This window comes from Pelodiscus sinensis, chromosome 8, assembly GCF_049634645.1.
Source record: "Pelodiscus sinensis isolate JC-2024 chromosome 8, ASM4963464v1, whole genome shotgun sequence".
Taxonomy (NCBI): Eukaryota; Metazoa; Chordata; order Testudines; family Trionychidae; genus Pelodiscus; species Pelodiscus sinensis.
Genome location: NC_134718.1, coordinates 29954096 through 29976683, shown reverse-complemented (window position 1 = coordinate 29976683; position 22588 = coordinate 29954096). Strand labels below are relative to the sequence as shown.

Below are 22588 nucleotides of genomic sequence, written 5' to 3'. Positions count from 1 at the left end.
TTGGCTAAGGAAAATTCACTTTGCCTCAAACCCACTTACTTTCCCTCCTAGTTAAAAGCCCACCACCTCTCACCCATGATTAGCACCTTAATAGGTTAGCCACACAAGGCTTCTCATTAAGATTGCATTAATATTCATTCTTCAGCAAACACCAAAAGTGTGTTCAAAATGCTGTAGTAGGATTTCTGGATCCCAAACACTGTTGCAGCAGATTAGAAATGCTATTCAAGTTTCACATTAAAATAATTTTTTCAATGAATTACATGAATAATGTGATCCAGGCGATGGTCGCGGAGTTGTTCATTTGTTAAACCATCTAGCAGACTTCATGCTCTCTAGACACTGTTGTAGTAACAATCTATAACTGTATTATAGAACTTGTTGGGGACAGATGGGAAATTTTTGCAGCCAGCTCGAGGACAGAACATTAGCAGCTTTTTGCAGCCAAGATGCAACGGGAAGCAGGTCAGGAGTGTGGAAGAAGCACATGTGCTGGAAGTTTCAGATAAGGATCAACAGAGAAACCATGAACAATTTATGTAAATTGTCATCTTTAAGCTTCCAGAAAATCACCTTCTTAGAGTGATTGATTTAGACATTCTGCAAACACAGAAGACATCACTGCATCCCGTTGTGCAAATTTTAGCCTTAATCTCACTGTATCTCAGATCAAATTATATAATGGGAACAATAACCCCTATCTCTCAGGAGTGTTATGAAGATAAAGCCATTGATGCTTGTGAAGCATTAATATACAATGATGATCAAGCAATACAGAAAAGTCCATGAAGACAACAGTAATTACATATTTAGTGCACACAGGTTGGCACTGGTAAGTAACCGGTAAGTAACATATATTCTTTTATCCTCATTCAATGAACAACTGCCTCATTCTGAGCACTTTCGATCCTGGGCATAGAATGAAGCAGAGGTTCTATAGATAAATATTATATGATCATGAAGATTCTCTCATAAGGTATATACACAAGAGGGCAGAACTAATGTTCTGTAGGCAGCCACAAATCTGACAATTCCTGATTTATGTGATGGTCTTTCCAACCTTAAAAATATCCTTTTTAGTGTAGTTTAATTGCGTGAAATTTGCACATAGAACAATGTAAGTGCTCAACAGTTGAGCTTTAATAAGTAGCATAGTCTTTGATCTAGAAGGCTCCTGCTACAGGCAACGAATAAGAACTGGAAAGTCAGAAGTTGCAGTAGAATTTAGAGAATTTCACCATGTTTGTTACTGTGGTTCTCAGACTCTCCCATACTGCAAGAAGAGGAAGTGCTGGGAGGACAGAAAGCTCCTCCCATCCTGCCTCTTGTCTCTTCTGTAGTATTATTATAAATAATTGTCAAATGAACTATTCAGGTTAGCTTGTTCCTCCTCTTAGTCACATCTTGTTTTCCTTGGCCTTCTTAATATTACAACTTTAACTGTGTTGTGACTAAGAACAGGAAATAAATCCAAAACATACAAAATGAGGTTTGCTAAAGCCAGCATGGGACTGGCACATAGCAAATTCCATGTTAAATACAACAGTAACGAGAAGTCACGGAGAAAATTCCACTTGATTCAAATATATGCTAGAGCCCAATTACCAGGGTTTGGTCCACACCACAACTTCCTTGCACAAAGTGAAGAGGATAAGAGCTATTGACATATAACTTAGCCCTGACACATGCAGTAATCTATATAAGTGAGATCTAGAGGAGTTTGGCGCTATGATTACTACAATTATCCCTGCTTTATTAGACTTAATGGGAGGGACAGAACTGTGAATTTATTCCAGAATGGAGCATATGATAAGCTCTAAGTCTTCTAGGCTAGAGTGAATGACAACTAGCTTTTATGGCATCTAGTCTATTTTATTCCTTGATTTTAGAAGTGCAGCACAAGGACTCTAATCCCAATCCAATACCAGGTTTTGTAAGTATCTAATGGAGTCTTCCTGACATACTGTGGCAGTAGCTATAGCAGGAGTCCCAGTTCACCAGATCAAGCCAGGAATGGTAGATATACAAGAAATCCCATTGCACATCACTAAATAATCTGTACAGAAAGTATCATAGTCTAATGTAGGATTAAGTGGACTGTAGAGAATCAAGTTACAAATGCGAGTCCAACCATAGTCAAGAACACAACTCCCAGAATGCTACACCAAACATGCTGAGGGTTACTTCTGGTTTCAGTCTCATAGCGGCTTCATCCTCAGTCATTCATCTGCCCCAGTACCAGTGACTTTTGCCAGTTTCAGCATCTACTCTCAAAGACAGAAAGCAATCTACTTTAAAAGCCAAAAGAAAGAGTTAACTGCTGCTTAGAAATAACCCAATTCATTTAGGGCTAGTTGGAAACTTAAATACAAGTTGGGACAAAGACAAACTATTATGTTCATAAGGAAGTCAGAGTGAAACTGAGAGGAAACAAATTGAGATCAGAAGCCAATACAATCAGCTCCTGGGTTCAGCAAATTATGGAAAGTAAGAGGGGATTAACAGATAGAGGGCAACAGTCACTGGTTCTGGAATTACTGCTAGTTTAGGGATTCCTCTGCAATATTCCCTCTTGTCTTTTCCATCTATGGGCAGAATGATCATTAATCTGCACTGAAGCACGTGTGAATGTGCACCATCAGTAGAAAAAGGAAACTAGCTGTGGGCGCTCCACTGCTGTTTGGCTGGGCAGCATTTGAAGCCCGCCTGAGCAGCTGAGCAAGCACAGAGTTTACAGGGACACTGTTTCTGTGTCCCATCTACATTTTCATAAGCAAGAAAAAATAAAACATGGTGTGAAATCCTGGCTTGACTGAAGTAAATTGGAGTTTTACCATTAATTTCATAGTGGTCAAGAACTGATTTTACTGGGGCTAGAATTTCACCCCTTGTATTTACTCTATGTTGTGCTCTGACAGGGTGCTCATTACTGTACTTAATGGGAGAGAGACAAAGACCCTGCCCTCTGAATTTACAAACCAATGAGCACAGAAAATGCACTGCATGGAGAAAACGCTTCCCGCTTCTAGCTTTAATTAAAGCCACCCGCTGTGTTAGATGCCACAGAATTAAGTCTCATCTATTACAAGTCACTGTTACTCCAGAAATCACTTTCCCAGTGTAAACCATTTCCTTGCTTATGTAGCCTACAAGAAAACCATATTGATCTACACAGCAGCCAGAAAAGCATCAAGTACCCCTTACACTCAGCTGGTCCTTTACCTCAATAAAGATGTCAACTTCCAAGCCTAGTTAGGACCTTTGGAATGTACTATTTCATGGAACTTTAACACCGTCCAGTGTTTTGCTCAACAGGAGGCATTCTTGAGTGATTTGTTCCCCATAGTAAGCATTTTCTGTCACAGAGATTATAGGCCTGCACAAGTTTATGTCATTTGCCCCACCTTGTTTTTCCAATCTCCTGTGTAGCAACGGGAGTGAAGACTGGGCACATAGCCAGGCCTTGACTGGGGAATATTATAGGTTCAAAAGACTTGCATCTTAACCCAAAGATTCAGTGAAACTAGTACTGCTTCCCAGTTCTTCGGGAATGAACATGGCACAGTCTAGAACCAAGGCTGGACATCACCCTCACTCTTAAGTGCATGGCAAAGCTCCCATTAACTGCTCCTTGTGCAACTTGGACATAGGGATTGCGTGTTCCATTTTGAACAGCTAGGATCACGGAAGTAACCCTTATAAGGCCAAATTTATCCCTGGTTTTGTTCTACTGGCTCTGATTGGCTTCCACACAGGATAAATTTGGTCTGCAACATTTAACCTGCCTCCTTAGTTATTCCTCTGGCACCAGCAACAAGAGCAACTGAAACAGCAGCACCAATGCAGAGGTAACAGGGTGTTTGGGAGGTAGCTGCAGCACTCTTTGCAGAACCCATCTCTTCACATTGTTGGGTGAAGGCCTGGAATTCAGGTCAGAACTGGTCCTAGGTCATCTCCTTTACCGCAATGTCTACAAAAAGACTTGATAATTAAGGCAGCTGGTGGACAGAGACCACTGCCCAGCATGCTGATCAGTAATGTCTCATTCCTTGGGCTCCCTCAGCTGCCTGGCTGTATCCCCTCAGTGCCTCAGATCTTATACTTATTACTTTGCTGGTAAGCTCGTTGGGACCAGGACACTTCGTTCTGTGTTTCTGCATTTCTTAATACAATGATTCCCCAGTCCGTGGCTGGCTCTCCTGGGTGTGACCACATTACAAGTAAATAAATAGCTACGCTTAGGCTGTATCTACACTGACCCCATTTTACGCAAAAAATATGCAAATGAAGTGAAGCGTGGAATATTGTCACACCTCATTTGCATAATTCATGAGGCCCTGTTTCTGCACAAAAGCCTTTTGTGCAAGAGCTGTTCTTCCTGAAAGACGTGGAAAAACAGCTCTTGCGCAAGAGGGGGTTGTTGCACAAAAAGTGTACACAGCTCCTTTTTGCACAAAAGCCTCTTGCGCAAAAATGGAGCCTCATTAATTATGCAAATGAGGTGCAGCTATATTCCAGGTTTTGCCTCATTTGCATATTTTTTGCACAGAACGGGTAGTGTAGACATAGCCACTATGCATTGTATTCTTTCTAAAAGCCTGGGGCAGAAGACACTGAGCAGATGATTATACACTGACTTTGAAGGCGGCCATATCACATGCCCAGCCATATCTCACCAGCCGACTCTACTAGGATGGCCCACATACATTTTTGTGATGCCAGGCTACTGTGAAGTCTAATGAAGGAGTGGTGGTTTTAGTTTTCAATGTAGTTTGAAAAAAATAATAATTCTGGGGGGGGTTTTGTGAACTACAAGCAAAACCTTCAATAAATTCACGTGAAATCTTTTCCCGTGAGTCTTTGTGAGCCGTCTCCATTGCTCTAGAAGAGTTCCTAGGAATTGTGATAACAGCAAAAGATGGCCAACCCAGTGCATAGGATGACAAGTTCTTCCCCCCTCCTCCCAACACGAGTTATTTGCTTAGTGACATCCTCCTTTATGGCTCTCAGCATTCAGTTCAGAGGTGTCATTTCCCCACCAAGACATTATCGAGGTCCCCTGTTGTGAACTTTACACGGTTAACATCTATAACTAGGTCAAAAGTTGCTCAAGCCAGTGAACCTGTTGACAAACATCTCAGGCAACCAATTGTGCTATGAACACAACACATCCCTCTGTGTAGAGCAGGGTTTCCCAACCTATTGGTCGGGACCCAAATATGGGTCGCCATTACATTTGAAAAGGGCTGCCAAGTGTCTCCCCAGGTGGCTCTACCCTCCCTCCTCCCCGTTTTTCAATTGCTTTGGGTCACCAAGTCTTCCTGAATTATCAAAATGGGTCCCCATCTGGAAAATGTTGGGAAACTGTAAAGCAACCAGCAAGTTCACAGGAAATATTTAATCAAACTGAGTATCAAGTGCACAACTGCGGGTTGTTCAATGCCACCCCCATAACCCTCTCAAACATGAGGCGCAGACTAAGCAATAAATGGAAACAAAAATACTTTGCAATAAATACAATGACCTTCCATAGGTCTTTAAATTAAACACGCTAAAAGTAATCTAAAGGTAGCATAGGCCTCCCATCTACAGTCTCCCAATAGCTTCCTTCTCAGACACTTGCAGTTAGGACCATGCCTAGGGATTGCACAGGGTCTAGGGCAACCCCCTCCTGCAGGCCCTGCCCTGCCCATACTCCATTCCTTCCCTCAAACTCCACCACTGCTGCACCCCCTTGCCCAAGGCCTCTTCCCCTGAGCAATGTGGGCTGGGAAGTTATGAGGGGGGGCCTGGAATGGGGCAGCAGCAGGGGTCATCCCCTCCTTCGCATACACTCACTGTGGCAGTGGGAGCCAGAGCAAACCAGCAGCCTACTCCACCATGTCCTTCTGCCATTTCCAAGCCCACTGCACGTGGCTTCACCTCAGTGGGAAATGGCGCACCCTGGAGTGGGGCACTCTGCTTCCTGGAGTGCAGCGGGCTGGGAGAGAGCAGCATGGGGCAGACTGTTGGGTTGCTCTGGCTCCCACCGGCATGGTGAGTGGGGGGCGACCCCAGCTGCCACTGTGCACCAGCCCCCCGGTAATACACTCGGACCCTATAGGCCTCATCCATAGGAAGGAGGAAGTGGCAGTCCCAGGCTCCCCAAGCACTGGGCCTGGGGAGGCCACCCTGAACTATCCTGAGGAGGGATGACTCTGGCTGCAGAGTCGGAGTTAATAATTATGATCTGTTTGTTGGTCTTGCCAACCCACCCCGGGCTTTGCAGGTCCGGCTGGGTTTTCACTACTCACATTTATCTAACAGGGCCTGCTAATACCCACAGTTACCTTTATGCAGACCTATTGCCAGCATTTGGTTTGCCCAGGTTGGCCCTAGAACTGGAATTAGGGATGTTAAATTTAGTTTAATCAACTAATTGATGGGTTTTCTATCAACTAGTTGATTATTTGATAAGCAGGGAGCCACAGCAGGGTTAGCTCTAGCCCAGGAGTGAACCCTGCGGCAGCTCTGCCTTTTAAATGTATTAAGAGCCTGTCGGCTTTTAAATACATTTAAAAAACAGAGCACATCTGGGACTAGGCATGAGTCAGGAACCAGCTGAATCCCGGCTCACGCCCAGTCCCCTGCTACTGCCTGCCAAGACGGTGCTGGGGGGAAAAACCGGCTTTTAAGCCAGTTCCTCCCAGCATCGGCTCCCCTCCTTGCTGCCTCTGATAGAGGCAGCAAGCGGGGGGAGCAACTAGTTGTGTACACCCCTAACTGGAATCATTCTGTTGATGACACACAAAGGTGAGAAAAGTTCGTCTCGCTCTGCAATAAGTGTGCTGGTAATAGATATGCTGAATCGATGGTGGATTTTTAATATGGTCACTTTTCATAGGAAACCCACAATAAAGTGACATTAACATTCTGCCATCACCTCCCCACCCCTCCGGAGTGGCCATGAATTTGCCAGAAATGCATGTTTTAGGACGTTAATTAGTTTTCAGACACTGCCTTTTGGTTTAAAAAACATGCTCCTCTTGTTTGCTCCTATAAGTCTCCCTCATTCTCTTACTGAGGGATCAGCAAGCCCTTCCATTTGTTTCTCTCTCCTGGCTGTCCCTCTTCTCTTTCATGATCCCCAGGACTACTCCTCCATTCTTGTGATAAACATCTCTGCCCTTCACTTCTCCCCACTCCATCACTTCAATCTGTTCTGCTTTTTGGATACTTCAGAGCAACCTGCCAGTGACATCCATAAGACAGAACAGAAGTGAGAAAGGGCAGAAGAAGCTGTCTCCACAGACTTGGAAAAGTAACTCTGTACATGAGGGGATAGAGGACAGATGCATTGAGTTAGGTACCCTATTGAACATGTATATTTTAAGAGCACCTACATTTGCATAGCAGACCTGCCCGGAGTCATGCAATACGAATTTCAATCCTTGCTCTAATTTTATTTGGTTCTCTTAAAAACAGCTAGCTCCTAAGGGTTGCGGTATTTATAAGTCCACCCAATTACTTTAAGGGCCATGTGGTGGAGTGTAAATAATCTTCTAGGTAGGTAGCAAATGCAATCTTTTATAAAAGACATCCACAGGAACTGACAGGGACTGCCTATCAGATGTCGCAATACTGGACTAAACTCAGACAGGCAGGATGGTGTAGATTCCAATTAATAGCCTCAGCAAGACTCACATGTGTTAGCCCAGAGCTCTGGCTCATACTGACATGCTATTACAGGAGAAAAACAGGTTTAGCAACAAGACTCCCTTGCTGTCCTAGGTTGGAGCATACGCCCTGAGGTTTAGAGTCAGCTCCTGCCTGGTCTACTTTCAAAGAGGCTCCATGCAAACGAAGTGACAGACTCCTTCAAAAACTAATTTCTGAACAGTATTTAAAATAAGGATTTGGAAGAGTAGTTTTTAAAAGCAAGAAAACTAGCTGGTGCCAGTCCGCAAGAGCAAAGAAAGGCTGCCATATGCAGTTCCTGGTCCCTCCCCACTCCCAACTCTCATTATTCCCTCTCCCCCTATCCTTCTCAGCCATCTGTTGGCTGACATCAGGTGGGAACGGCAATGGCTTCTAAGGGAGCATGGCCCAGCTTGTCTCCAAGATGATCTGCTCCAGTCCTTGATAGATTAGGCAAGATTTTAGTTATCTGCTCCCTTAAGGAAGCATTAGAGCTGTAGCATTAAGTCCTTGTGCCATCAAAATTTCTGGGATTGATAGTTTTTCCAATTGCGTTTCCTTTAGGCAAGTGATTATACATTTGCAAACTGTATATTTCAATATCTAAAACCTACTAAAAACTAAGATTTTTGGGAGGTATGTATAGTATTTGCAAAACTTGCATCAACATTCTAGTTCAAACATTCACACTGCCTATAATCTTTTTTTTTTTTTAACACAAATCTCAAAAGTTTCCTTACAAATAGCTGCCTCCTGCTCTTATTGTATTATTTAGCTTCTCAAAAGCTAATCAGGAGACAAAAATCCCAAACCAGAAAAAGTCCAGAGCGAGCTGGGGGAGAAAAATTTCAAATTAGCAATTAAAAAACTTCCCATTGTTTATGTTCCAAATGCTGCATTGTGGAAATTGACTTAAGATTAATTTTAACAGTGTCTAGCACCGTGGTGTCCAACCAGTCCTGAAGCAAACTAGCCACACTCAACTGGCCCAATAGCCACAAGTGGCTAGTGCGTTGGACACCATGGGCTCTGAGATAGAACTCCAAGATACTGCTGTAAATACAATTTAAATAGTTTTGACAATAATTGTAAACCACAAGCTAGAAATTCTAGCCAAAGTGTTCAAGCTTTGGATACCTAAAGTGAGGTTTCCTAAATCCACATTTGGGACTTGATCTGTACGAGGTGCTGAACATTCACAAGCCCTATAAAAGTTAGATTTGTAGTCAGTGAGCAAAATAGTCTTCCAAAAACGGGATCAGTTTCCAGGCCAGTAAGCACCTAACTTTAGTACCAATGTTGGAAAGTGTTAGAGTATAAAAGTAATGAAGATAACTAACTGCCAGTAGATTTAAAACCAGGATGAATTGCACCATAGCTTATACTGGAGCATCAAGGGTAGGATTAAGGCTCCAGGCCAAAATTAGTAATTCAGGTTTCCCAACAGAAAACCTCCCCCACACTTTTCCTAGGAGTGCTATATTTAAGTCTCATCAACAGCGCCTTCTGCCAGGGTCTCAGCACTGGGGGAAACAAACAGGAACAATGAAAAGGTTAACAATTTCAAAACGAGTAAAAAACAAAAACAAACAAAAAAACAGTAGGAGGGAGAGAAAAGGACCATGGTTTGTTTTTTTAAATTTGAGTTCTCACACTGGAAGAGGCAGGAGGACATACCACTGTTCAGTCTGGGGTTACAATGTTCATCTGCAAAGATGACACCCTTATTCATCTATTTCTCCATCAACTATATGGGGGAAGGGTAAAGTAGCTAATCCTTATAGCCCATTTGTTTTCATCCTAGCCAGTCCTATGAGCTGGGTGTCAAAATCTGTCCCATGATCAAGCTGTTCTTCATAAAGACAACAAGTCCGCCCTGGCTCATCTAAGCAGCCCATGTTTTCAATATGCATTCAGTCACCTGCTCACTTTGTATTCTTAGCAGGGTTTATTTTGCCAAGAACAACTGAGGTTTCTAGCAGAGACGAAAACACTGATCTGGGTTTAGTCCTATGGTCAGAGACCAGGCCAGGTCCACACTACAGCTGAAGGTCACTTAAGGTACCCAACTCCAGCTACATAAATGTAGCTGGAATCAATGTACCTTAAGCTGAGCTTGGTGCCAACCCCACAGCAGGAGGTCGATGGAGAAACGTTCCCGTCAATGTACCTTTTCTCGCTAGGTGTAGTTCTGGTGACAGGGGAGGAGGGGAGGCACCTTCAGCATTCAATTTAGTGGGTCTTTACGAGACCTGGTAAAAGTCGAACTCTGGAAGATCAACCGTCGCAGCATCGCTCTTCTGAGAAGCACAGACGAGGCCTAAGAGGCTTTAAGGAACCAAGGCTACTTTGGCTTCAGTGTTATTTAGAGCAGCTCTAGAGAAGCCAGCTGAGTATCACAAGAGCACTGCACTCTACAGTCATGTCCACTTCGCTGTAGACTGCGGTCAGGAAGAAGCTCAGAAATGGTTGTATAAGCAGCTGTAATTCCTCTGCCAGGAGAATCTTCTATATGCCCTGCTCGGGCACTTTTCCAGCCATCTTTGCACTAGTAAAGTAGCAGCCAGAATCTGGCCTTAGATCAGGCTTTTCTTACACTTCTATGGAGTATCTATGTCTCTCTTTGGGTAAATGAGTAATTTCTAGATACAGGCCTGTCCCCAGGAATTTCTGCGGGGTGGAGGGGTGGGGGAGTGCTTTTTTACAAACGTGGACTACAATTTTTTTAAATATAAAGGAGTTCAAAATAGTCATGCAATGAGCGTGCATGAGATAAGTTAATGAAAAATTTGAGTGAAAACAGGGATTGGTAAAATGATTTTGTTTTAACATACTAAAAATGTATACAGTATTAAAGGTTTTATAGAAATTACCTTCTGGGATCTTGCTGTAATATCATAAATGAAAAACATATCCCAAAATATTCCAGTCCTCGGCTTGAGAGTTTTTCAGTTAAGGCTATATATAGTCTAGTAGTAATGAAATATATTTAGATAACAGCAAACTTTTCTTCATGATAGTAAGTTCACAGCAGCATCGAAGACGTGTTCATAGTGAGTTTCCATCTTTAAGAAGAGTTTGACACTCTTCTAGGGAGCTTCTGGGCAAAGATATTGTTTGTGTGTGTGTGTGTGTGTGTATTAAATTGTAATACTTTCAGATGAATGGGGAGGGAAGCGTGCTACCCCAGCTTTCCCCCAGCCTCATTCCCTGTGCTTCTCTCACCCCTTCCCCCCGCGCTCCAATGTATGAGTGAGATATGTAGGGTGATATCCTGGTTCTATTGAGGTCAGTAGCAAAATTCCCATTGGCTTTAGGAGCTATAATTTCACTCTTACTATGTACATTTTGTGTCTTATGGTTTAGGGTTTTGAGCTGTAAATGCTGCCCTGATTGCTTCCTACCTGTCAGAAGTCTTTGACCTGGAAATGCCTTATTCACAGTGGCAAGTCTGAGCATATTTTGTAGGAAGGACTGTTACTTTCACTCCATTTGTTAGAGACACAGGCCTCTTAAATTTGGTTAATGTTAGAGCTAGTCAAAATACAAGAGACCCTTTCCGCAAAAGTTTTAGAAATATCAAATTTTTCTTTCATGAGCTATATAATGGATCCATTTTCCATGAAATTTTCTGAGATTGATTTAATTATTTTTTCTTTTAGTTGGAAACTCCATTTTTGGTGAGAAAATGCATCTGTCAAACAAAACATTGAATGTGAGTTCAGTAAAAATTATAAAATTCCCCCCAAACATTTCAGTAGTGTTGCCAATTTTGTGTTAAAAAAAATAAGTGTCACACGGGGGAAGAGAGGCTTCTATAAAACACAAAAGTTTGGTAAGCACTAGTTAATATTCTGCAAGAGGCTGAAACATGGCTTATGAGAGATACTGAAATGATCCTTATCAGTGTACAGCCCACAGGAAGCTACACAGCAGAGACATTAGGAAATTTCTCTGCAGAGCAGATCCAAATATATGGGGGCTGGGGAGTCGCAGCAACCTCCCTAGCTCTGAGGGGGTGGGGATAGTCAAGGAGAACTGAGTACAGTGGCCAAACTCACATTTGCACTCGTTTTAGTGTTGATACATTTTTTTTTGTAGATTCTGAATACCGAGACTGTAAATTCAAAGCAACTGCCGGATACCTTGCCACTGCTGAACATTTTAATATATGTGCCTATTACCAAGCCAATGTTTCCTCTAAGCAGTGCAGCAGCACAGCCCTGCAGATACTTAATGAGCACTGCCCTGCCAGGGGCTCAGGACTCTGGCATGGAGCTGCCTGGCTAGGCGAGGGGCACTTCTCCCACAGGGGCAGCAGCAGCTCCCTGCTGAGAACAGAGCGGCAAGTCTCTCCCAGCCCATAGGGACACGTCCCGTCCCTACTGCTGAGAAAGACTCGCTGTTCTGCCCTCAGCAGGGAGCTGCTGCTGCCCCTGAGGGAGAAGTGCATGGAGCCCTGAGCCACTGGCTGTAGCCCATGAACTAGCTGTGGGGATGTGTTGCCATGCAGCTTAGAGGGAGTCTTATACCAGATCTTGGAGCCTCTGACAGGTGATCGTGACTGGTTTGGCCACGTGGCTATCAAGTGCTGGCACTTCAGCTGCTCCTCTTCCCACTGCTGCATATCTCCTGCCCTTTGCCTTGGAACAGTTCCCTCAGGAGCCTCCTGCTTGCTGGGCAAGGCAGGGGAGGGGGAGGAAGAGGAGGGTGCTGATGTCAAGGTGCCCCCCTCTCCCACCTTGTATCCTATCTCCACAGAGCAGAGAGGGGGCACAACAGGGCTAGGGATAGAATAAGTTTGCTGGCTGCTTTTGGAAGTGGTGCAGTGCAGGGCTGGGTCAGGAGTGAGCCTGCCTTCGCCCCACTGCACCATCACCCAGGAGCCACTTGAGGTAAGCCGTGCCCAGTTGGAGTCCACATCCTGAACCCCTACCCAAGTCATGAACCCCCTCCTATGCCTCAAGCCCCTGCCCTAGCCCTGAGCTCCCCTGCATCCAAACACCCTCACAGAGCCTGCACCTAGAACCCCCTCCTGCAACCCAACTACCTGGCCCAGGCTCAGGTCAGATCCCTCACACTCTAAATCCCTTAACCTCAGACCAGAACCTGCACCCCAACCCTCTGCCCCAGCCTGGTGAAAGCGAGTGAGGAAGGGGGAGGGGGGAGGGAGGATATTGTGAGCAGGAGCAGGCTCCTCAGAGAGAGGCAGGGCAAGGAACACAACAGAGGTGGGGCAAGGATATTTAGGTTTGAGGTAGATCTTGGATTGCACTTAAATTCAAAAAGTGATCTTGTGCTTGAAAGGTTGGAGACCACTGGCATACAGTCTCACACACCCTTTACTGTTATTTCCTTACCCAGAGGTGCCCAGGCCAGTGCCCTAACCCCTCCACCTTCCTACCTTCAGAATATTTTTTATCCAGCCTTTCTAGTGGGACAGTTGGTGCTGGCTGTGGTGATGCTCCTCAGTGGGCAAGGCTTGAACCCACAACTCTGGGGTCCCCAGGCCAGTTCCCTAACCCCTAGGCCACTCAAGAACCCAACCCACCACCTCCTCCTCATATGGACCTTGAAGAGAGGTTGATTGATGCGGCTGCTGAACTGAAAGTCCCTTCTCCCTTATGGTAGACAGGGTGAGATGGGAGAAGGATTCAGAGAGGAGTGAGCAGGGGGCAGGATCTTGGGGAGGGAGGGGGGGTAATAGGTCATGTGAGAGCTGGGCTCCAAGGAAGTGGAAGCATAAGGGCAGAGCTGTAGTTGAAGCACTATTGATGCTTTACACGCACACTTTCAGGGGGTGTCTGCCACTCCATACACCGGTGTAACTGCACCCACAGTAGCAGCTAAAGCAATGTAGCTTTCTAGAATCACTTAGACGTGCCCTTAGTGTTTGGACGCCAAAGTAGTTTTACAATCCTGAATTACTCCTAATGGTGAATCCTCATTTTTCTTTTCAGTAAATCAGTGGAGCTAGGTAACATGTTGACTTACATCAGCCATAGAGCTGGCCATTCAAAAAAAATTGATATAAAGATTTGAGGTGACTCCAATACAACCCACAACCACCCTCTTAGAATGGGATCAGAAATGAAACATTTTGAAGGGAAGACAAAAGCCAATGCTGTTTTCAAAGCAGTGGGGAACATGTATGTCATTCACATGCACTTAGGGTAAAATTCAACCCCCCTGAATGACACAGCTCAAAGCAGCATCCAGGCACGACTAAGACCGTGTCCACACCAGGGACACTTTCCTAGGAACACCCAGGCTGTGTCTAGACTAGCAAGTTTTTCCACAGAAGCAGCTGCTTTTGTGGAAAAACTTGCCAGCTGTCTACACTGGCCGCTTGAATTTCCGCAAGAACACTGACGATCTCATGTAAGAAATCAGTGCTTCTGGAAATACTATGCTGCTCCCATTCGGGCAAAAGTCCTTTTGCGTAAAAGAGCCAGTGTAGACAGCTCAGATTTGTTTAACTTTTCCGTTAAAAGCATTTGCGAAAAATCATGCCAGTCTAGATGTAGCCCAATAGTCTCTACCAGCAAAGCATCCCTACCGTGAGCATAGCTCTAGCAGGAAAGCCATGCGTCATGCTGCTCTAGTAAAATCTCAGCCCACAAGCGGCACAAGCTATGTTGGAAAAAGCATTGTTTTGCCAGTAGAGCTGCTTCTGCTTCTGCCAGGGACTTCTGCCAGCACAGCTATGAAGGTTGGGGGTCACATCTCTTCACATCCTGATCCACATGGCTATGCTGGCAGAAGTCTGTAACGCAGACCAGATCTGAGGTTAGGCTCATGATGCATCCTCCATACACCAAGGGTACCTTGAGCAACACTGCAGTTACACCAGCTCATACAATTGTTGTGCTTTGAGAGCAGTTTTGATTACTGAGGGGCTCAACTCCATTCTTTTGATCTTTCATGTTTGTTATGTGACCAAATACTGGTAGGCTCCTCGAGGCAAGGAGGCATCTGTTCAGCTTGCAAAAGCGCTACAGGTACGTATGATGCAATCTTGTGTAGGTGGTAGTGTGGCTTATGCTGTTGACAATCTTCAGCCTTATGGTGATAGACTCAAGGAGCTCAGTATATTAAGCTTCTCAAAGAGAAGCTTACAGAGGTGATTTCATTACTGTCTGTACAAAACTACATAGAGAACAAATATTTAACCCATAGATAACCATCTAATGGCTGAGAGTTAAAGCGAGACAAATAAAGTGGAAACTTTTGACAGTGGAAAGCCATTAATCATTGGAACAACTTACCAAAGGCTGTGGTGGACTCTCAATGGAAATGTTTAAATCAAGATTGCGGGGGGTTTTTAAAACAAGATCTGCTGTAGGAACAGTTTGGGGGAATCTATGGCCTGTGTTACCAAGAAGGTCAGACTAGATGACCACAACTGGTTCCTTCAGTCCTTAGACTCTATGAATGATCAGATCACATCCCAGAGATGACTGTACAAACTCCTTCCAGACACCCATCCCAAATCAATACATGTGTAGAGCAGGGGTCAGCAACCAGTTCAAACCAAGTCACCAAACTACTTCAAAATTCAGAACAAGTGGTCAACAAAAAGCCATTTTAAGAATGCCCATTTGCATGACTGAAAATACACAACTTAATATGTTTGATAATTGACAATGATGAATGATAGCACACATGAAACATTGGACTCACAGACTTTATTTAATGGGACTTCTGCTGCTGCATCTTTTCACACATTTCTTTGACATTTACAGTATAACTGGTCAAATCCAGCTTGATGCAGGTATTCAGGCCGTCCTCTGTCCATTTTATGGTAGGGGGCTGAGGATATGGGGGTGCATGATGAACTCAGGGGCAGCATTCCCTCAGTTGCATGGCAGCACAGCTTCACAGGTGAGTAATCAGCCCCACCCAGCCAGAGGCTTAGGGCTCCCAGCAGGGAGCTGACAGACTGAGAAGGGCTGATTACTCACCTGTGAAGCTGTGCTACCCCCCAGCTTAGAGGGAACACTGCTCAAGGCACAAGGTTGGGGTGAGTGGGGGGGTGCAAGAGTATTATGGCAGGGAACTGGGGGTGCAGGAGTCTGGGCATATGGTAGTATGAGGGGCTCTGGGCAAGGGGTTCAGGTGTATGATGGGCTCAGGGTTGGTGTGGGGGAGGCACAGGAGTGTTATAACACAGCAGCCAGATGGGGGCTGGTCCCCGATTGGGGCTTGTTGGCCAGGCTTCATTTTTAATGAAAGTAAAATGTGTCCAGCACAAAAATTTACAACTTTGTCTTTCTTTGTGGCAGGAGCAGGGAACTTTTTTGGGTCGGGAACCACACAAGTGTGAAGCAAAAAAGAAAAAACCCTCCACCAACCCTCACTGATGTGGCCCCCAGCTCAGACACTTCACTCCTCTGGTGCTCCAGCCCCATGATGGGGGGAGAAGGGGAGGGACTGAGGTTCAAGGCCTCAGGCCAGATTTTCTCTTCTGGGATTCCAGGGTTAGTACATTTTGTGGGTCCCACAGGCTCTGGGGTGGGCCAGAAATGAGGTGTTAGGTAGGTGGGACAGGGCTGCTAGTGAATGGGATACGGATGGCAGTGCAGAGTCTTGGTAGGTGTTGGGGTGTAGGAGGGGATGAAGGTGCAAGGGAGGGTGCTGGGAGGAAGGGGACAAGAACAGGCTGGGGGCAGGCTATTGGGTGGGGCGAGGGAAAGAGGAAGGAACAGGCTGTCAGGGCAGCGGGTGGGGGGACAGGGTGTCTGCCTGTGGGGGAGGAAGCAGGAGTGGGCTGAGGGCAGGATGTCTGGTGGAGGGGGCAGTGAGGGGAGGGGAATGCAGGGACTGGGCATGGGGACACTTGCACATTGTTGTGCCATGTCACAGGCACCAAGTAACACGGCTTCCTGCTGCTCCCATTTGCCAGAAGGAAGCCTCCAGGAAAGATTTGCAGGGGTAGCCTCCAGGAAGTGTTTCTTGGGGAGGGGGAAGAAAAGGGCAGCATGGAGCCATTTTTGGCTCCACTTGTTCCCCACATGCTGGATCCGGTGGGGAGGCTCAGGGCATTCTACCCTGGGCCCTGGCTCACTCTGAAGGAAGCTGGCGTTCCAATCTTGCAGGGGACTGGTAAGGCTTTTAGCACCAGTGCTGGTTCTCTGCTGTGGGGAGATCGGGGGGAAGGGAGCTGAGTTATGGCTCTTCTGGAGCCCCATCTGGCTCCCTAGTGAGCCATTTTTGGCTCATGAGCCATATGTTGCTGACCCCTGAGCAATGCTTCCCTTTATGCCAACTACAGACTGTAAACATGATCTCCAAATAGTCCCATATGGGAGTAATGATAGTGGGCAGAGACTCCTTCCCTCCCTCCCTCCCTCACTTCACTGGAGTAGGCCTGACTCCCTGCTACAAGAGCTTGGGGGATGGGGGGAAAGAGGGTAGCTGGTTAGTTTCTCAGACCTAGAATTACAGAGAACTTAAGGTTTATCTATATTATCTCAAATGGCAAATCCCTACAGTACTGAATAAACCTGTGAGCTCAGATTTCTTTGGGTTAGAGGCCTGAAGCTTACAGATCCAACAGATACACCAGGTACCAAGAAAGAAGGTATATCCAGTACCTTGTATGACCTACCACCCTTACCCCATTGCATGGCATTTACCCAGGATATGGAGTTGGGTCAAGATCACCTAAAATCCCCAAGAGTCTTATGGGAATCAAACACTTCCTCCTTTCCTCAGTTCCACGTCTGGCATCTTGGCCACGTCAAATGCCTAGCTCCTCAATCTTCTTTTAGAGTAGGGGCTCAGCAAGCCCGCCAACAGGGAGAGAGAATGGGGGCAGCTGCCCTGAGGCCCAGCCATTTAAAAGGGCTTGGAGCTCTTGACCACGGCTACTGCTGAGCCCTGGGCAATGCCGAAGGGCTCCTTAAGGGAGGCTAACCCCGTCCTCAGGCCCTTCCCTCTCCAATGCCCAGAGCCACTCCCCCTCCTTGCCCAGGGCCCGGCAAAGTCTGTCGAAAGAGCTTAAAGTGCAGATAACCTACTCTACCCCATATGTTTTGTAAAGGAGTCAGCGAAGGCTTGTCTGCATGCTTTCTGGAATAAGACAGGATGTGAATTCAAAGAGTAATTGTTATTATGCAATAGCTGCGTAGATTTATGGGACTGGTTTACACATGGACAACCAAAGAAATTACTCCAAATTAACAAAAACAGAGTAACTAATGCAGTTTCACTAATCCACTTAAAATACTGGTGTAAATGCTCTCACTGAGAATTACAATGGTCTTACTTCCTTTAGCTTAACTCACTTCCTGAATCCAAGAATTCTGCATAGTAATGTGTACCACATCCTGCTGCTTTTGACCAATCTGCTGGCCAGACAAGCACATAAGGCTGAAAAGCACCCTAGCTCTGGGAGATCAGCTTCACAAGCACTGACATGCCAGCAGCTGACAAGCTTCCCTGAATTTCCCAGCTAGCTGATTCTGACTCTGCTTTTGGCATTTTTATTCCGTTCCTCAAAATAAGAGGGGTGCTCTTGGAGACTGTCCTGGTCTGGGCCAATCACTACCCCCAAACAACAGGCAGTCTCACTGGCAGGACCAAAGAAGCTGGAGGAGGGATGGGAAAGTATTTGCATCTCCATCTATTAAAGTATTTCTGCCTACACAGTGTAAACCTGCTTGCCAGCTTTCATGCTGAGCACTTTTCCCCTAAGGGAATTTGGCAAAGACCTTGGTGTTTCTTGGTCTCTCCCTAGATGCTGCAACAGAGATCACATGTTCAGAGCAGATAGGAATACAGTGGGTATTGATGGGCTTGGGTTATTTTCAGTCTATTTATTGGTAAGTTATGGCTTTAGTTTTCAGTTTGTGACTTACTAGCAAATAGCCAAAGCTCCAATGCTGAGATTTCTCTCTAACCAATGAAGTTCTGGCAATGCCACGAGGTCAGAATCCTAACAAGAATTCATTGAAAACACGAGAGAAGTTTGGCAGCATGACCAACATGTGCTTACATGCAAGTAGTCGTAGTCTTTAGGAGAAAAGCTTCAGACCATATCATCCCACAACTTTTTTTTTTAAAAGTAGGGAGCAGACCATTCATGGATCAATGCAAAGGCAGATTCTACCCACTCAGAACTCGACTTGACGTCTCCTAACATTCCTACATACACATCGCCTCTGCAGGAATGAGACAAATCGAGCATCTTTCTAGGCTGCAGGGCAAGTCTCCTGTGAACTCCTATGACGCCATTGTCCCTCTGCTGCACTGGGAACAAACCAAGTACATCCTTCCCTTCCAATGCAGGGCAAACATGATGCTGCGCTTATTTCCTAGCTGCACAAGGTTAAACCACAAATACAAGCTATAGAACACTGCAACAGTATCTCAGCATATAATGGGGCAGGGGAGCCTGGAGAAGGGTCAGAAAGCAAACATCTTTCAGATCCCCAAAAAAAGGTGGAGTGGGGGAGGAGGAAAACCAGCCCGACCTTACCTTGGTAGGAAGCCAAGTAGAGAGTGAGCAGCAGCACCCAGCTCTTCCACATGCTGTCCATGCTGTTTCTGGGTTAAAAATCCTTCTGTATCTGGAGTCGGAGCTAACTCCTCCAGGGCTTTATTCCCTGCTATGCGTCTCTAACACCAAGCAGCCAGTGAGGAGTGAGCTGACACCTACACAAGATAATTGCCACACCCATTCCCCTGCACATCATCGCAGTAATTACCAGTAGTTACATGTATACGGAGGAAGGAATGAGAAATGATGGCACCCACAAGAGAGCTATACCTGATGCTGTTCAGCACAATGGCCTCTTCCCCGATGGTGGGTGTCTGATGGGGGTTTATACAGGGCCTTCTCTGGGTTGCAATCAGTGGGGGTTCATACGTGGCAGCACACAGGCTTCCCTCACCTCACCCCAAACTATTTTCATTGCTGGGCATGGAGTACGGGGATTCTTGGTGGTAAAATTATACTGTGCTTAGGGACAATCAAGTTGCTACTTACCAGATGACCAATAAAGAGTATTTTTTAAAAAGATCCTTCCCTCCCCCCCCGGCCCACCCACAAAAAAAACCCTCCATGAAAACCCAGTTCAAATGTTTGAGACTAAGAATATCCCTCGGATCAGGACATATCCAGGTAAGAGACTGCAAGGGGACAGACATTTGAAATGCAAGTCTGGTTTGTAGACTAATATTGCCATGTCTCCAGCAGAGTCCACCCCTCCCCTGCCCGCAGAGCACAGTTGTGGCATCGTGCTACCTTAATGTTGCTTTGGTATTCTATGACAGAAGGGACACATTGGGCAATAATGGTTGAGCCAGTTAATCTGCTCAGTATGGAAGATCTGACTGGACCATGTGAGAGAATGGTCAGTGTGTGGAATCCCCTCAGTACTGGAGCCCAGAAGAAACGATAGCTCCTTTTGGCCCTGGAGAAGTCTTCCATCCTATTGTGAATCATATATATAGTAGCCCAATGTCTGTGACTCTAACGCTGTAGCGTTACGTCTTGCCTCTGGGGGGCACTGTTGCATCCCGTCATGGCGCCTGGCTGAGCGGTGCAGAAGTCAGCCAAGCGCCATGGCGGGAGGGGAAGGGGGCAGGGTGGTGACGTACATGGACGGGGGCAGGGCCTGGCCGTGTATGTCATCGCCCCCCTTCCCCTCCCGCCATGGCACTCAGCACCACCACCGCGCAGGAGCAAGTTGTGCAAGAGGCAGTTTGGGCTCCGCAGTCACCGTGCTGCATGGGGAGCATGGAGCCCAAACAGCCACTTGCCCCTGCACGGGGAGCATGGAGCCCAAACAGCCACTTGCCTCTGCATGGGGAGCATGGAGCCCAAACAGCTGTTTGGGCTCCACAGTCCCCGAGTGAGAGACAGGAGGGGGAGGAGAAGAGAAAGAGAGAGTGAGAGGCAGGAGGGGGAGAAGAGAGAGATGGAGAGAGAGGCAGGAGGAGGAGGAGACACACGGACATGGAGGAGAGACCGGAAAATCCCGTTTTATGACAGGCTATTGGCTAGTAGATACAGATTAACAATTTGAGATCCCAAGAATATTATTTATGCCAATTAAATTCCAGTAAGAATTTTGAATACTTCCCATACAAAATTTGGCCTCAGTTTTTGTCCTTCCTCTCCCTACATCTCTCAAGCTAAATTAAGACAAATTAAGATAGCTACCCCTTTACTGGTACACATCAATTGCTGTGCCAGGTCTCCTCTTGGAAGTATTTTCTATCACCGGGGGTATATCTAGACTACGGAGTATTTTTTTTAATGGCTTTTTTTAAAAAAAACTTCACCTGCATCTAGAATGCCGTCGCATTCTTTCGAAATTATATCGAAAGAACACGGCGGTTCATTTGATATTGGTAAACCTACTTTTACAAGGAAGAACGCCTTTTTTTGAAAGAGCTCTTTCGAAAAAAGGTGTTCTTGAATGCAAACTGGACTTTTTCGAAAGAGAGCGTCCAGATTGCTTAGGTGCTCTCTGTCAAAAAAGCGGATCGCTTTTTTCAAAAGTCTTGTGGGTGTCTAGACGATCTCTTTCAAAAAAGGCTTGTAGTCTAGACGTACCCTGGGAGATGTGAGAGAATAGGAAGCACCAAGCCCCTGCTCACTTGAATAGTTATACTACCTATGGCTGTGTGATCTTTCTATATTGCCACATGGCACTTCAGCAAGAAAGGTGTGGGAGTTGCATAGCTCTCAATCCTTTGTTGTGCAAGCATAAATTGCTTAAATAACCAGCCTCAGTGGCTTCAAGGTCTAAGGTATCGGTTAGGTAATCACTTGAAATCAAGTCCTCACTGAATTTCACCACTCAAGTGTATAAATTCCATAGGCTGTGTGTTCCAGGTAAAGTTATAAGAAAACCTTGATCTCTAAACCAGGGGTCTCCAAACTACGGCCCGCGGGCCGGATGCGGCCAGCGAGACCCTCTCATCCGGCCTGTGGAGACCTTTTTGTCTGGCCCCGCCTTCTTCCGCGTGCCGGTGTGACGAGGCGACCCCCGCCCGTCCCTGGGGCGCCACCGAACGGGCCCTTCTTGCCGCGGGGGGGGGGGGGGCCCTGTCAGGGGTGTGCGGCGTGTACGCACGCCGCGCCGGGGCAGGAGAAGCGGGCCGCTCCGCTGACAAGCGGCCGCGCGGCGGCAAATGGCGCAGGGGGCGGGGGTTAGCACGGGCGGCGTTCCCCCGCCCAGACTGACAAGGCAGCCGGCCAATCAGGGGGCAGGATGGGCGGTGGTGGTAACGCCCGCCCGGCGACGTGCGGGGGAACGTGAACCCCGGCGGGAACTTTAAAAAGGTGACCCCTTCCGCCCGGGGGGGAGGGAAGGAGTGAGCGGTGGCAAGCAGGAGGGGAGGACAGCGTGCAGAGGAAGGGGAGAGCAGGGGGAAAAGCCCCCCCCCCCTGAATCTCAGGTCACTGTTGATGTTAGGGACAACAAATCTAAAGCCAGAAATGTCTGCTATTTTGGCATCCAGGAAACAATTTCACCATTCACACTAATACAGGTGTTCATGTGTAGTGTATCAATGTGTTATTAAATAATAACTGAATAAAATAATATTAAATAAATAATTTAAAAAAAACATCCATGTTTTGATTGTTTTTTATTTGGACCTCAAGTGTGTAGTCGGCCCCCGAACTGCTGTTTGATAGTTAATGCGGCCCTCGGGCAGAAAAGTTTGGAGACCCCTGCTCTAAACCATGGCACCACTTAGATATGTCAATGTGTATTTTCCTTCTAGTAAGGATGGAAAACCCATCAAGAATGTCAAGGCTGTTCCATATTTCAACAGTTTTGGCTCATGCTAGAGATCCTGTTGGAAGACATGTAGTCCCCTTACTAAAGGGGCCTCTGTTTTTTCCCTGGAAAGATCCTGTGTGCTGCAATCCAGACTACAATTCCCATGA

General features: G+C 46.2%; 1 protein-coding gene across 1 annotated transcript in view; it reads right to left on the bottom strand.

Annotated features, from left to right (window-relative positions):
* Nucleotides 1-19319, bottom strand: part of LOC102446209 (prosaposin-like) — a 41657-nt gene extending 22338 nt beyond the window's left edge. Inside the window, exon 1 of the mRNA XM_006121497.4 lies at nt 19160-19319. Coding sequence (XP_006121559.2) covers nt 19160-19220 — 61 coding nt within the window. The 5' untranslated portion in view covers nt 19221-19319. The remainder of the gene's footprint in view (nt 1-19159) is intronic.
* Nucleotides 19320-22588: the final 3269 nt, after the last annotated feature.